The sequence below is a fragment of the Stereum hirsutum genome (genome assembly GCF_000264905.1).
Source record: "Stereum hirsutum FP-91666 SS1 unplaced genomic scaffold STEHIscaffold_17, whole genome shotgun sequence".
Classification (NCBI taxonomy): domain Eukaryota; kingdom Fungi; phylum Basidiomycota; class Agaricomycetes; order Russulales; family Stereaceae; genus Stereum; species Stereum hirsutum.
The window spans coordinates 958,965-974,045 of NW_006763147.1; the positions used below are offsets into that span (position 1 = coordinate 958,965).

The 15,081-nt window shown below is 51.6% G+C and overlaps 4 protein-coding genes across 4 annotated transcripts; 1 reads left to right on the forward strand and 3 right to left on the reverse strand.

Annotated features, from left to right (window-relative positions):
* Positions 1–287: 287 nt before the first annotated feature.
* On the forward strand, positions 288–3,780 carry STEHIDRAFT_104076 (ubiquitin-protein ligase). Its single transcript, XM_007309369.1, has 17 exons — positions 288–484; positions 541–604; positions 656–733; positions 787–851; positions 918–997; positions 1,052–1,425; positions 1,483–1,561; positions 1,613–1,679; positions 1,736–1,791; positions 1,854–1,997; positions 2,060–2,226; positions 2,294–2,433; positions 2,493–2,615; positions 2,672–2,757; positions 2,820–2,989; positions 3,057–3,310; positions 3,395–3,780. The coding sequence occupies exons 1-17, from the start codon at positions 377–379 to the stop codon at positions 3,569–3,571; spliced, it is 2,232 nt and encodes a 743-aa protein (XP_007309431.1). The 5' UTR covers positions 288–376; the 3' UTR covers positions 3,572–3,780.
* STEHIDRAFT_171918 (MFS general substrate transporter) lies at positions 3,704–5,914 on the reverse strand (the record flags this gene model as incomplete). Its single annotated transcript, XM_007309370.1, has 10 exons — positions 3,704–3,825; positions 3,883–4,151; positions 4,217–4,438; positions 4,500–4,562; positions 4,629–4,910; positions 4,978–5,061; positions 5,126–5,174; positions 5,237–5,349; positions 5,420–5,585; positions 5,664–5,914. Coding segments are annotated over 9 exons (1,499 nt in total), but the record flags the coding sequence as incomplete, so codon positions are not given.
* A 307-nt stretch (positions 5,915–6,221) lies between these two features.
* On the reverse strand, positions 6,222–8,124 carry STEHIDRAFT_66368 (MFS general substrate transporter; the record flags this gene model as incomplete). Its single annotated transcript, XM_007309098.1, has 8 exons — positions 6,222–6,469; positions 6,522–6,743; positions 6,811–6,873; positions 6,940–7,218; positions 7,292–7,375; positions 7,435–7,596; positions 7,666–7,831; positions 7,891–8,124. 8 exons carry the CDS (start codon positions 8,122–8,124, stop codon positions 6,222–6,224), a joined length of 1,458 nt encoding a protein of 485 aa, XP_007309160.1.
* Positions 8,125–9,402: 1,278 nt separating this feature from the next.
* On the reverse strand, positions 9,403–14,788 carry STEHIDRAFT_104080 (uncharacterized protein; the record flags this gene model as incomplete). Its single annotated transcript, XM_007309371.1, has 8 exons — positions 9,403–10,101; positions 10,166–11,378; positions 11,439–11,892; positions 11,952–12,474; positions 12,534–12,591; positions 12,656–13,783; positions 13,836–14,071; positions 14,125–14,788. The coding sequence occupies 8 exons, from the start codon at positions 14,786–14,788 to the stop codon at positions 9,728–9,730; spliced, it is 4,650 nt and encodes a 1,549-aa protein (XP_007309433.1). The 3' UTR covers positions 9,403–9,727.
* Between the last annotated feature and the right edge of the window lie 293 nt (positions 14,789–15,081).

Consider the following 15,081-nt stretch of genomic DNA (forward strand, 5'->3'; position numbering starts at 1 on the left):
TTTATGCACAGTCGTGACCTCGCTCTTGAAGACCTTCTTGAATCATGGGTGTCTTAGCTTGGTATCATCAGGGTACATCGCACACCCTTGGAGGAACTTGTCGACGCCATAACCAAGTCATTGACAGTGAATTAGCAAACTAAGTTCTGGATTTCGCTACTCGCTTGTGTCGCCACACTACGCCACACTGTCATACATAGCTGTCGCGTCCATCACGTGCACCGTTCTACGCGTCCTCCTTGTCAGTGGGCGCGTGTCTTCGTCTACTTTCGTTCCACCACTACGCTCTGGTCCTGCTGGGATTTCTCTTTTGTATTTTTGGGCTTCTTCTTATTTGGATAGAGGTTCTCGAGATCGAGACCGACAGAAATTTGGCATGGCTTCGGACGCCGTTCGTACCCAGGTCACTGCTAAATGGCAAGAGGCCTTCAATCGCCTCAATCGTGGCGCACCTGGCATAACTGGGCTTATGACATTCAGTGAGGTACGCCCCGGGCCCTTATATTTGAGAGCTACGACAAATCATGTGTCGGTACGAAGGCATGGACTATAGCTAGCGACTTTCTCTACCCTCGAAACTTGGGAGACCCTCCAAAGGACTTCAGTGCGTTGTACTTCTCTTTGGCTGCTACCGCTGTTTGAAACAAATGGGAAGATTCGAGACGTGTCAGGACCGCCTTTGATGTGCTCGCGAAATGTCGAATGCTTCCCACCCTTCTCGAGAGCTTCATCGGTGTGTCCTTCCAGGCTCTTTACGCCATGTCACTAACTCAAGCAATGTGGCAGAGAACATGCGACAACGACAGCACCTCGTAACGCAAGATGTTGTAGAGCGAATGGCACAGTATGAGGCAAGGCTATGAGTGCTTGTATGTACGGAAGGTGGATCTGACTGATGGCGGTATGTGTCGAACCAGGCCACAGGAGATCCTGACATCATTGGGCGACTTGTTCTTCGAGTTGCAGAGTGGTTCAGAGCATGGGCCCCCGGTAGCGAGTGAGTTTCTCCGCCTCTGTCAATTCCGACACTTCTAATGCTCTGTTTAAATAGACTTGGCCAGACCATCACCTCCGCTTACACCGTTAGTTTCCAAACACACATATCCTCGATCCTACCACCAACATTCGCAGGCGGGTTCAAGCGGCTTATCGCCGCAACATTGACTGCACTAACCGATCCGGATTCACCGAACATTCCACCATCTGTGCACCACGATAAGCTGTGGTATTCGTTCGAGCTGCTTGGGCTCGTTGATCGTTATGAGTCACTCGTTGCGAGCGTCTGCTATGAACATATAGAGAAGCATGTCTCAGACACGTGTGCAGGCAAGTGGGACGAGCCTATGCTGTCGAAACTGAGGGGGTGGATGGCGGAGAAAGTTGTGCCGTGGATGTTACTACCTTACGCACGAGGTGCTAAAAGCGGTAAGGGTCTTCTCAAGTTTGCTCTGCTGCCACAGTGATTAATCTATGGGTTGGAAGCTGAGGAGGCGAAGTCCATGTTGCAGGGTGTGGGCTCCAGATTCGATTTCCATGTTTGCAAGACGCTTTGCGATCTTAGGTATCAACGATTTTTGTTTTCATCGAAACTGGCATGCTGACTATGTGAAAGGACTAAGGAAATGTTCGACATCATTGTCGACTACCCAGAATCCACAAGTGCACTACAGGATCTCAAGGTATACGTCGTTCCTTAGCCGAAATAAACATGGGGCTCATCAAAGGATTTTCGCAGGAGTGCCTCCAGCGAGTCGACCAGCGCTCACATCTGGTCAACTCGCTACGGCGGGCGTACGTGCTTTCACCCTCACATTCCGGTTACTGTGTTACTTATTCTCCCTATTTACTTTCAGAAACAAACGACGGCTGTTACATCCCGGTGCAGATACACGCGATATTCTGACCCAATACGTGTCCATTATCCGATGTTTGCGTATAGTCGATCCACCTGGCGTACTACTGTTCAAAGTAGCAGATCCTATACGACGTTACCTTCGGTATGTATTCAGTTTCACGAACAAACCATTGCAAGACCACGCTGACCATCCTCCGTGGAAAGTGATCGACCTGACACCATCAGGGCGATTGTGGCGAGCCTCGTCGGAGATGGCGAGAGTGGCGAGAGTCTCATCGATGACAACGAGCCAATACAACCTCTACAGAGCGTCCAGGTCGATGACTATATGGATCCCAACTGGGAACCAGAACCTATTGATGCAGGACCAGGTAGATTTCCTCTTTTTTGGGTCTCTTATTATGGGCCAAGGGATCGACTGATTGGATCGTGGTATAGATTTCCGCACGAACAAGCCCAGTGACGTGATCAGCACACTTGTCAGTATCTACGACTCGAAAGATCTGTTCGTCAAGGAGCTACAGGTTCTGCTCGCTCAACGCCTTTTGGCTATCACAGACGGCAACTTCGAGAAAGAGGTGAAGGATTTGTCTCTCGCCCATCAGCACTTTACTTATGATGGCATCATGTAATATAGCGTCGGAATATCGAAATCCTCAAGATTCGCTTTGGTGAAGCTCCGCTGCAGGTGTGCGAGGTCATGTTGAAGGATATGACGGACTCTCGCAGGATAGATCAGCATGTTCAGTCACAGAAGGAGGTGTTTAGCCTGATCATCCTGCACCGCGCACAATCTGATATTTATCTTCAACATAGTCCATCATGCATCCAACCATTATCTCACGCCACTTCTGGCCACCATTGCAAGCCAGCTTGTTCGAGATGCCTGGACAATTCAAAGAGTAGGGTTTCCTCTGCACTTTACCACTGCAAGGCAGTATTCCTGATCGAAAGCATTTTCCAGCATTCAAGCAGGATATGCGCAGGAATACGCAAGGTTTAAACCGGATAAGAGGCTTCGCTGGCTGCCCCACTTAGGCACGATACAGCTAGAGATCGAGCTAGAAGATCGGACCATCTCGGCGAATGTACCTCCCCTAGAAGCCGCTTTCATTGAACTCTTTTCCGCGAAAAGTGCGTTCTGATAATGGCAACCTATACTCATGTCCATGCATCCGACTAATGTCTTCATTGATGCTAGGTACTTGGACCGTGGACGAGCTGGTGGCGCGCGTAGGTTCTACAGATCGAACGGCCGCGTTGAAAGGTCTTTTGGCATGGGTCGATCGGGGCGTCTTGAAAGAACACGAAGGCGAGAAGTTTATATTACTCGAGACAGCAGACAGCAGTGGCGAAGCCAATAAGCCTCCAGGCTCGAGACCTGTCGTAGAGGAGCAACCTCCTGTGGTCACCGTTCAGCAGCAGCAGGCAGAGCAGATGAAGGTGTATTGGCAGGTTCGTCTTTTATTCAATTTATTGTCTCTTTTCCTTCCTTAATGTAGCCACAACATCTAACTAACCACGTATCATTGCAAACAGTTTATCAAGGGTATTCTCACCAACTACGGGTCCGCGTCGATTGATAGGATCCATACGATGTTGAAGCTCGCGCCTGGATATGATAGAACTCCGGACCAGATCGCTGCGTTCATGGATGCTGCAGCCAGGGAGGGGCTTGTTACAGCCTCTGGAGGCATGTGGAAGCTCAAGCGATGAGTTCTGCTTACATATGTGTCGTTGATGGTCTCTCGCTGGGATATTGGTGATGACCGGGGCTTGATTTTTTGCCTGCATTGTTGTTTTCAATAGGACGGATTGCTCGCTTGTGTGTATGATACCAGCATGAATGTCAATTACCGCATCATACACAGATTTTCGAAACGTGCTACGCCGGACAATATGACCAACGGCTGAACCGTGGATTCACGCCTCCCTTTATCTCCTAGCATGGTAGCTGGCAAGAGCTGAGACTTTGAAGAAGACCTGTAAGTATAACAGAAATCTCCGAAGACGAATTGTATACTTACCTAGACCTGTCTGCTTCTCGTATTCGTCAGGGTGACTTCCTTCATCCATCCTGCCAACATCACCATCGCTGCCCCTGCAAGACAAGTTCCTACATATATGATCAACCTGCCGTACCTCCCATTATCTACGTCGAACCCCGTCTTCTCGTGAGCGACAAAATGTGTCGAAGCCGACAAAGCCGTAGAGATAGGGGAGGAAAGCACGTTTCCGAGGCCTCTGCTGAAGAGCAGGATGCCAAAGAGATTGACCGAAAGTGACACGTCGTCCTCTGTCATATACGAAACCCGGTTAACATTCTCCGAGTCCCAGAAACGCATGAAAAGATATTCTCACTTGCAATAGGTCTCACGAACGCAGTGTACAGCGAGCTGAACCCACCTGCTAATAGGCCGTAGGTCGCACCAAAAACGAACAGGCCGGCAACTGCATGTCCCGCCACACCCCAGAACATGAATGTGGCGAGAGAGGCGGCGGACAGTGTGAGAGATGCGAGCAGCCATGGGGAGACGTAGTCGGACAGGAGACCAAGACCCAGTTGACTGAAGACAGTTGCACCTATCAATAAGATATGACGGTCGGTCATAGGATCAATAAGGCGACGGTGAAGGTGACTTGCCATTGAGTAGAGCAAGGGATATCGACGACGTTGACGATGAAGCGTTCAGAGCCGATGCAAATGCTAGAGCCATGGTCGTATCAGCCATTCAGCGATGGTACACAAGAATAGCCGTAGTAAATCACTGACTAGGCAACCATATAATCGGAAGGAAGTGCGCAAAGCCTTGCAATGTATTTGCCAACAGGAGAATCCACCAACTCCAGTCCCTAAGCCAAGGTCTGTTACCATTGGATCTCCTGCCAGGGCCGTGTACCCTATTCTCAGGAAGCCTCGGTCGAATGAGGGGAAGGGCAAGAGCTAGTGAAACGAGTGTGATAATGGAGATATATCGAAGAGTTGTAGATGTTCCATGGGTGCGAATGGCGTAAGGGAGCACTAGAGGTAGGACCAGACCTCCTGCGGAAGTAGCTGTAGAAAACATCGTGAGTAGGACTAGGGACAGGTAGCATTGTTAGCGGCACCGTAAAAGACACACCAGCAAAGATAATTCCAATAGCGAGACCGCGGCGTCGGACGAACCATTCCTGGAGGTACGAGAGAGCAGGGTAATATGCGAGCGCTGTGGTGGGAAGATCAATGTCAGAAATTTACGGTAGTGCATAGGCTCCAGGTAAGGAGCGAACCTCCGCCTAGGCCAAATAAGCATCCTTGTGTTATAACAAGCTGAAAAATCTATCAGAGACTAAAGTGAGGAGGGTCCGACTTTACACCGACGCAAACATGAGAAGCCTTGCCTTCGTTGCATAGCTGGCAGCAAGTAAACTCAGACCACATAAAGCGCCTCCAAGCCACATCGTAATCCTGCGGTAGTGGGGATAACGGCTCAATAACGGATTCAAAAATGCACCTAAACCCAATCATAATCGCACACAGTCAATCAAAATATCAATGAAACAGATACTAAGGCCTGACACAACCTGAGCAATAGATCAAGCCTGTGGACAGTGTCCCGACGAGAGGAAGCAGAGTCTCCGCATACTTCTGAGATTTCCAGTGGGAGTCTTCAAGATAGGCCGACAAGAAGAAACCAAAAGCAAACGGAAAGCTCCAGATGATGAGCTCGATGACGAAAGCACCCACTAACTGGAAACAACGGTAAGAAGCACAAGCATATATGAGCCATCGGGTTATTGCATAAAAAGTGCGACAGCGTTAACGCACGAAAGACCATGCTCCAAGGCCTCCATCGACAGGAGCAAGATTGACTTCGTTTCTCATACTTCTGGCATCCAGATCTGTGCCGGGCTGCGACTCGGTTTCTACGCTCGCAAACGTAGAAAGAGAGGAAGCTCCTCCAAGAGTAGAAGACGAGGGAGGTAGAGGAATTTGTGTCGCGAGCTCGATGGTGTCATTGCCGTCGTTGAGTGCGGTCGACCATTGGCCGCAAGAGTCACTGGTGCTTGTAGACATTGTTGTCGTACAAAGGGAAGCGCAAAGCGAGGAGGAAACCCAGTGTAGGCTCCATCGTGTTCGTGATACTCACCATACAGTAAGTATGAGTCAACTTTTGAGGCAGCCGGTGGCAAACAAAGAAGCAGGCCCTAATAAAACCGGGCCCTGGAGCCAGGAGACCGCGCACCAATTTGAGTCGTGCCACACGGCTCGCCACTCTCAGCTTGTTGGCGTGTTTGAAGCGATCGGCATCGAAATTTCAACAGGGAGATGTGAAGCCACGCGTTCCGCTGGAACGCCGTCTAACTAATAAGCATCTTCGACTCATCATCGACCTATTCTCTCTCTCATCCATCCTCCAAGCGCCACAACAGCCGCACCAGCAAGACATGAGCCCACGTATATGATCATCTTCTCGTACCTCCCGCCATCGACATCGAATCCAGTTCTTTGGTGTGCGATAATGTGCGTGGACGCCGACAAAGCTGTTGATATCGGGGTCGAAAGTACGTTTCCGAGCCCCCTGCTAAACAGAAGCAAGCCGAACAGTTGAACGGAAAGCAAGGTGTCGTCCTCTACGACGAGTAGTTATCAGTATAAATATAGCATAAGTAAGACACGACTCACTAGCAATAGGTTTGACGAAGCCGGTATAGAGCGAACTGAAACCGCCTACTAGGATCCCGAAGCATGTACCATACACGAGTATCCCTGCGACGGCGTATCCTGCAACTCCCCACAGAATAAATGTCGCCAAAGAGCAGCAGGATAGGGTGATTGCAGCAAGAGGCCAAGGAGAGAAATGGTCGGACAAAAGTCCCATGGAGAATTGACCTATAGCAGTTGCAGCTATTCAATTGATGGGCGAAAATGTTAGTCTAAGAATGATGGTAGAATGAGATGACGGTCAACGCACCGTTGAGAAGTGCGAGGGAAAGAGAGGCGGTTGATGCAGAGGCGTTCAGGGCAGAAGTATACGCTACCATGAGAAATGTATGAGAACCAATGATACGTACCCTAAACGGTTGAAACGGCTCTGACGTACTAGGCAACCAAACGACCGGGACAAAATGCGCAAAACCTTGCACCGTGTTCATGAGAAGTACAAACCACCACGTCCAATTTTTGAGCCAAGGCTTCTCCGAGGAGCGCGTTCTAGGACCATGCACTGTCTGCACCGGAAGGCGTGGCTTGATGAATGGTACGACGACGGCAAGGGCGACGAATATTGATATGGCAAAATAGCGAAGCGTTAAAGAGGTTCCGTGAGAACTGATGATACGAGGGAGGACGAGGGGAAGAAAGAGGCCGACTATGGAGGTGCCTAGTATTTAAGATTTAGGGAATAGAAGGGCCAGTCAGTGACTGGCCGTCGTTGGTTACAAAAGGAGACAAACCGGTAAACATGACTCCGTTCGCGAGACCTCGTCGCCTGACAAACCATTCTTGCATGAAAGAAAGAGTCGGATAATAAGTGAGCCCTGGAATACCGGAAGTTATGATCAATTGACAGTGAAATTTCAATCAAGAATTCACTCACCACCCCCAATTCCATAAAGACAGCCTTGAGTCACAACAAGGTAAATCACATCTGACGCAAAGCTAGCCGCAAGCAAGCTAGAGCCACATATCACAGCGCCACACCAAATCGCCATCCTGCGATACTGGGGATATCGTCCCAGAAGAGGATTGATGAATGCACCTGAAAGGAGTCAATATAGTGAGAAGTGTATTGCTCTGTATGAAAATTTATTACGCCTGAGCAACGTACCTGAGCAGTAGATGAGTCCGGTGGACAACGTCCCCGTCAAGGGCAACAGAGTATACGCGTGCTTCTGGGAAATCCACCTCGGATCCTTGAGGTATACGGAGAGGAAAACCCCGAAGGCGAAAGGGAAACTCCAGACAATAGCGTCTACGGCGAACGCAGCAGCCAACTTAAGAGAGCATCGCACAGTCAGCCACCATCACTGCCAATAGAGGGTTCCTGGCCTACGAAAGACCACGCCTCAAGTCCTCCGTCAACTGGTGCATGAGATATCTCATTCCTGGTAACAGTTGTGTCAGTATTCTCGTGAAAGGTTTGCTCCAGGTCGGATGGTGAGGCTGTAGGAGGCAATGAGGGTAGTGTATCGAGTTCGATGTTCTGAGTGTGATTCTCGAACGACGCCGGCACCGAGTACTCCTTAGTCTCTGCCGTCTCTGCCACGACCTCTTGCAGAGTTGCCATAGAATGAGGGCTTTAAAGGACCAAGTGCGCGAATGAAGGATGAAGGTGGATTCAAGGATGTCCACCACGGTATCCCGCTTTATGAGGGCAGATGGCTGCCGCCGCCGACCTCGAAGTGACTCTAAAGATGCATAATTTATGTCATGGTAAGTGCACTTCCTCCCGCGAACGTAAACGGCAGAAACAGTAAGACGTGCAGGCTTGTAATCACGACGGAGGGCCGCACCGCTAGAGTAGCACGGGACCCAGAGCTGGTTGAACCCAGAGGTGCTATACCGTGGTATCTGCGACAATAGCAGCACCTCATAAACAAAGCAACAATTATCGACGACATTAAAGAACAAGTGTTCACAGTTCGTGCAACTATGAACGAAGGGGTCAATGATTCAGTCTGAATGCAATGTAACTTTTTTACTGGACGTACGCGTATGTACGAGGCAATCACGCGATTGAACGAACGTGCCTGGACCGTATTTGCTAGCGGGGAATAGCCCAAATTCTAGACCGTAAGCTGAGTTCGACACTGTGTGATCTTTTTCCAGAGCCCTCGTAGGGTAGAGTCAAGGTCGGAGAGGTTTAGAGATCATCGGGTTGATAGCCCAGTGCAACCACCGAGGATCTTTGAAATCAAACAGATGAGCCGCAATATAGAGATACAGCGCACTTTCCATATGGTGCATAAATGGACATGAATCAGCGGATCATTACAAGGAAAGGTGGTACAGTGCTCACACATGAATACGCTCCTAAGGCTCTTTCAGAAGTAAAAGACGCCTTATTCATAAGGGATCAAGGTAGGTTCAGAATCCGCCGCAATACAATCTAATTGTTTTGTTTTCGCAGGAAGAAAAACTGGAGGCCAGTCGTCCGAGCATAGGCAATGTACTTCGAGACGATGTGCATAGGGTGATGTGTCGCGAGTTTTAATTCGATGATGGTCTCTCCGAGTCGCGCCCACGGCTAAAATTTTGGAAGTCGAACCCTTCCCGCAAAATGAAATCCTCGTGAGCCATGCGTGCAGTCTGTTCTCGTGCAGAAGGTGTAAGTACTAAGGCGAGCATCTGAGAAAGAGGTCGAGTCCATCGTGGTTGCGAGACTCAAAGTTGAGTCAAGGCGGCTCGAATGCGGCTGGTGACAAAGGACACAGCCGGACCCGGAGCTTGGCGGCCAATCTGACTATTCGCGCCAGCAATAAGGCCACATTGCTACCGCCAGATTTCCTCTTCAGCATTCTTTTTCGCCATATCTCACGCTTTCCTCAGCTAAGATAGGACTGTTGTTTGATTGCGATTCGGGGAGAGTATCGATGTAGTGGCATGCGCCAAGGTAGGTCCTTGCGTGAGCCTGGTAAGTAATACATGAACGCAGAAATGTCTAAGTTGCGACGAAGACAACAAGATAGATCGATGTGAGGATGACGACGATGTGTGTATGTATGCGGCCGGGATATTGAACTTTAGTACAAATGTGATGAGATGCACAGCGAAAGGCGAAATCCACAACTTCAAACCGGGAACAAAAGGGAGAAAACAAATACCGTATAAACAAATCAGACGCAGAGTAACAGAGGAGAAACAGGACCAGAAAACTGTTCACTAACATCTTATGCATCCTGATCCGCCGCGTCCGAAGAACTCATCAACATTTTGGTCAACCTGCTCGGAGGCAAGCCAACCCTTCTCCTTGCATCTTCCACGACTGCTGGCGGTGAGGACGACGACATCGCCATCAACCTCTCCCTCCTCTTCGCTACATGATCCCTCGTCGGGCTCTCCAGCGAGGCGTTCGAATCATCGCTTGGTGGGTCCGAGGTAATGAAATCGAATTTCAAGTGGTTCTGACGACGCATCGCGGGAGAGACAAGATGGTGTGGCGTGACTTGGCCGTAGTGAGGGTCGTCATCGGAAGACAGATCATCGAGAGATGTCCGAGTATTGGAGAGTGTGGGACGGATAGCGACATTCATCATGGAGTCATCTAAACAGGAGACGAATCACGATGAGCTCACGAAGAAAGAAAGACAGGAGGACGTTAAACATACCGCTACCCGCAGCTTCCGCATTTTCAAGAGCACGTAGTGGCGAAGACGGAAGAGTAAAGCTCTCGTCCGTCTTCATGCGCTTGTGCTGAACGAACCCCGTACTCGCCGACAACATCAATGGCTCTGCTGTAGTCTCAGCCGGCACACCAAAGCTCTTAACACGACGAAGTCCATGGGACCCAATCGTCATCTGTGCCGTGTTCAGGCTGGTCGTACGGCCGCGGAAGGAGCTGCGTATCTGCATGAGCGACGGAAGCTCGATCGCCTCCATGACCGTTCGCGTCCGTTTCTTCGAAGCAGTCGGTGTTGGAGAAGACGAGGTCGGTGGGTGGTTGTGGATGCGCTTCGCCGTCGGTGTGGTATCGTAAAACCTAGGGGCGGGTATGGACTTCGGTTCTGCTTGGAACCGTGGCGTGTTTGGGCTAGCAGGTGCCAGCAGAGTGTTCTCGACGGCATTGCATTCTTCGTCGCTGTCATCTGGGTCGATCACAGCCTGGCGAACTGGTCCCGAAGGAGTCAAAGGCGGACGAGAGAATGCTGAATCCCTGACCCTCTTCGAGGGTGACTCGTCGGCATCTAAACTATTGCGAGGACGTTTGCCAAGAGCAGAACCACCAGGCGATTTTGGCATGACTGCCACGCGGCCTGCAGCAACAGGCGTGACCGGGACTGGCCTGCCAGAAGGCGAAATATTTTCTTTGTTCTTGCTCTTGTTCTCTTTCCGTGGAGAGACGGTAGAGGAACGGTGACGCGGAGGCGTGGTAGGCGGTGTGACGCAACGGCCGGTGGCGAACGCGAGAGGTGAAGTCGGAGAGAACAGAACGCTTGCGGAGCTGGAAGCGGTAAACGACCTTGAGGGACGACATGGAGGCGATGATGCCCGAGAGATACTGGACTTGGGAGTCGTTGGCAGGAGTGCGAAGGTGATCTTCCGCGGGGTGGCGTGGACGTTGAATACGTCTTCTAGGTCCTCCGCGATATCGACGGTTGGTGGCTGGATGCATGCCAGGAAGTCGCCCTTCCAACTCTCAGGAGGAGCGGTGTCTGCGTATTTCGCGATCCAGAGATCCTGGAAGCATTGGACAAGGCCTTCAGGCTTGTCGTTCCGGCCCAGGCAGGGTGATTCAAGTAGTTGTGTGAGGGACTCGAGCGTGTCGACGGATGGCGGTGACAGCTGAAGGCCGGCCACCATAGTCTGGTACATCGGAAGAACCTGTTGAGAATCAGGATCAGCGACAGAAAAACACAATCAGGCCAGTGCAGAAATGCTCACATCCATCGCGTATTCATCCAACGAAAGAGCCCTATAGTCATCCGCCACCCACATCGCAACACCCTCCTGAAGCGCATTCAAAACATCCCCCAACAACGCGGGCGGGCACTTATCCGCTATACGGGTAACTGTCCTGATCAGCCAGAATGACACGGTCTTGTTCCTTGGCTCAGGAGGGTATGTGCTCGACAGCGTGTCGCTCACGAGTTCGAATAGTTTCATAGGCAACTCGGTCGTGCTCTCGTTGATTTCGAAGTTGGTGAGGAGTATATCGGCGATTCGGGTGGATGTGGGAGTGGTGGGGACGTGAATACTGCCGATGATCCATGCGAGACGATCGAGAAGGATGTAAGGCTCCTTCTCTTCTCGGTCGAGGGCAAGGTCGATGCAGTGTTTCAGACCAGCCTCCCATTGCTCGACATCCTTGACGCTCATTTCCCACGCGCACACGTCACTAAAATGAATCCATAAATCAATGACAAATCCAGGAGATGACGAGTGATCAATACGCACTTGAGCGGTACTCCCAGCAAACACAGCGCGCTCTCATAATCCAATGACACTTGCATCCACCTATTCACAAACTTCCTCCACACCAACGCCCTCGTCCCCGAGTCCCACTCCCATGCCACCCCACACCCTTTCCTGCTCGCGGTCCGCACGCTCCAGAACTCATCGAACACCTCTGCTTCACAGCACGACAACAATTCCACGCAGAACCGGGTCCATTGTGTCCTCGCATCGTTCGGGTGATTATCCTCCCATACAAGCTCGCTCTCGTGAGCAATTAGATGCGCAACAAGGGCCCGGGTGGTGATAGGCAGCTCGGACTGAGGAATGATGTGGGCGGCGACCACGAAGAGATCGCGAACGACTGAAAGACGGCTGGCGGCTACAGAACGGAGACGACCGGAGAGTGTGGCGTTGTGTGCGTTCGGCGCCACCTTGTATTCGAATCGGTCATCACTGAGAAGCTGGATAAGGATGGCAGCGACGCGTTCGGCCAACTGTGCCAGTTCGCTGTCGTTTCCTTCATCTATCAAAGGAAGGGGACATGAGTGGCCAATTCTTCGAGAGGGAAAATCGACTACGTACCTGTCGCTATACGTACTCTTGACTTCAGAAGGCCCCTCCAGACCTCACGAAGGTCAGACTGTAACGCATACATCCAGGTAAGTCGACACCTCGATGACGAAAGACGACAAGAAAACACTTACGTTGAGCCTAATTTGCTCCTCCAGCCGAACTTGCTCAATCATCTCCAGCCAGACCTCGACCATATCCTCCCAAACTCCTCCAAAGCTCAACTCCGTCGCCGTCAAAGGCCTGACATGTTCTGGAGCCAACTCGAACCCTTCCACGATCGGCCTCACCGTCTCCTCGAGGGTCTCGAAATCTGCCGTCAGCAGCCCAGGGTTCGCACTGAACAGGCCCTCAGGAAGCAGCTTGCTCCACTGCCAACCCTCCGGGTCTGATTCCTTTTGCTTGTGGAAGCCGGAGAGCAAGAAGCGCATGAGGTCGATCGCGTCGTGTGCGGAATAACCACTCTTCTTCGCCAATGCTTTGAGCACATTCATCACCTTCTTCATGTCCTCCTCTTCGTCCGACCGGAGATGGAGCAATGAGCCAATAGTGGCTACACCCGAGCCCCATTCCACGATAGCCTTCACAGCATTCCAATACGACTCCCTCACCTTCTTCTCTCTGGGAGAGAGAGCATCCAAAAGTCCACACAGGTCCAACTCGTCGTCAGTACCATCATAATCCTTCGCCATCATTCCGGCTTCCAGGTCACCATCTGCCCCCATTGAAACGGGTGCCGGGCGGAAGAACGACCAGACGATGGTGCGCCACACGACGCAAACGAGGGACTTGACAGAGCTGCGGGGGTGTCTGATCGCGACCGAGAGGAGAGCTGAGATGATGCCCTGGAGAGACTTGTTCATGCGCAATGCGGGCCCGAGGAGGATGATGAAGTGTGCTATTACGCTTAGAGCCCAGACGGGTCCGTGGGCCACAACACGAGGGTCATCGGAGCCAAGGGTTGTTCGTAGTGTACGGATAATCGGAGGGTCTTTACTAGGTGAGCCCGGTGGTGTGGGAGTCTTATTGGCGTCAGGTTGAGGAGATGGACGAAGGAGTTCGTACACGGCGTCCGACATGTACGTGTGCTGACTGGTGACGGGGATGCGAGTCGAAGCATAAGCGAGGCCACCGAGGGCATGACAGGCTTGCATGCGGATAGGACTTGTCGGGGCAAGCAAGCCAGCAAGGATTGAGTCGATGAAAACAGAGAAAACAGGCACGAAGATACTCGGCTCATACATGGCCAAGTCGTGAATTGCCTGTAAAGCACCTGTAAGCGGCATACTAAACACGAAAGAACGAAAAGCGCACCTTGAGACCATCACTGACTGAGCCCTTCTTTCCTTCCTTGCCTAGCTCGCCCTCGATCGCACGGCGTAGAGCGTATCCGATTCTGTCTCTCAATCGGGACAGGACCTCTGCGGGTAGTCGCTGTGTCTGGATGAGCCAGATCGCCAACGCGCACGTTTTCCGGGCGTTGGGAGTTGGGATCACGGTAGCGAGGGGAATAGCAAGGACACCAATCATCATTCCTTTCAGCTCCTTGTCTACGCGACACAGTTAGTGGAAAAAGTAAAGTTGCGCAATTTCAAATGCATACCGCTGAACAACTGGTATATCGACGGCATCGTGAAGATCAGTGCCAAAAACTTGAGCACCGAATGCGTAGTGGTGCACAGATCCCTCGCGTACTTCACCCGTTCCGCACTCATACCCCGCTTCTTCTTAGGACTCTGCACGGGTGAAGGCAGGCCCGACTTCTCCTCCACACACTCTTCTTCGGTTTCGTCTGCGACGACCCCATTCGCGAAAGGATCCTGAAGAGCTCTGCCAAGATCGCGTTCCACTGCGACGAGAAACGCGCTCTTGTTACGTCGCAGCGGCAGGAATAATGGCCAGGAGCAATCCGCCTGCTTCGCGCCCTCGCCCTCACCCTCGAGAAGGGCTGACCGGAGCCGGGCAGTCAATACGGAATATGCCTCGATCAGCTCACGTAATGTTGAGTCGGGCTGTACGATGGTCGATACGGGCGATGCGAGATACCTGCTGTCGCTGGCAGGATCCTGAGGCTCTGGTGTAGACTCTCGAGGCTCGTCGAAGAGGAGAGGTAGGATGGGCGTCGTAGGTCGTTTTAGGATGGACTTCTTCGGTGTGCCTTTCGACGCGCTGGCAGTGACGGAGAGACGTGGAGGAGTCGATGACACGATGCTGTGTGTTTTGTTGGTCTTTGACCAGACTACGCGCGGTTTGGTAGGAGTATACATGCATTCCTTGCCTCGATGGGACGTTCCTGGGGGTGTCGGGAGAGTCATGACGATGGAGACGCGATGTGCAGAGCGACGAAAGCAAAGAAAAGCGAACTAGAGTGATGATAAGACAAGTCGTTATGAGGTCCCGCACTTAGTTAGAGAAAAAAAAGAAAATAGCAGAGTTGGGGGTGATATGGGGTGTGCGGGACGCGGAGGGGGATGGAGGGAGAGGGAGATGGCGAGAGCGACGGCTGAGCGCTTGCTCGCGTGTCGTCTCGCGCGTCCCGAAAAGGAAAGTGCAGCATGCA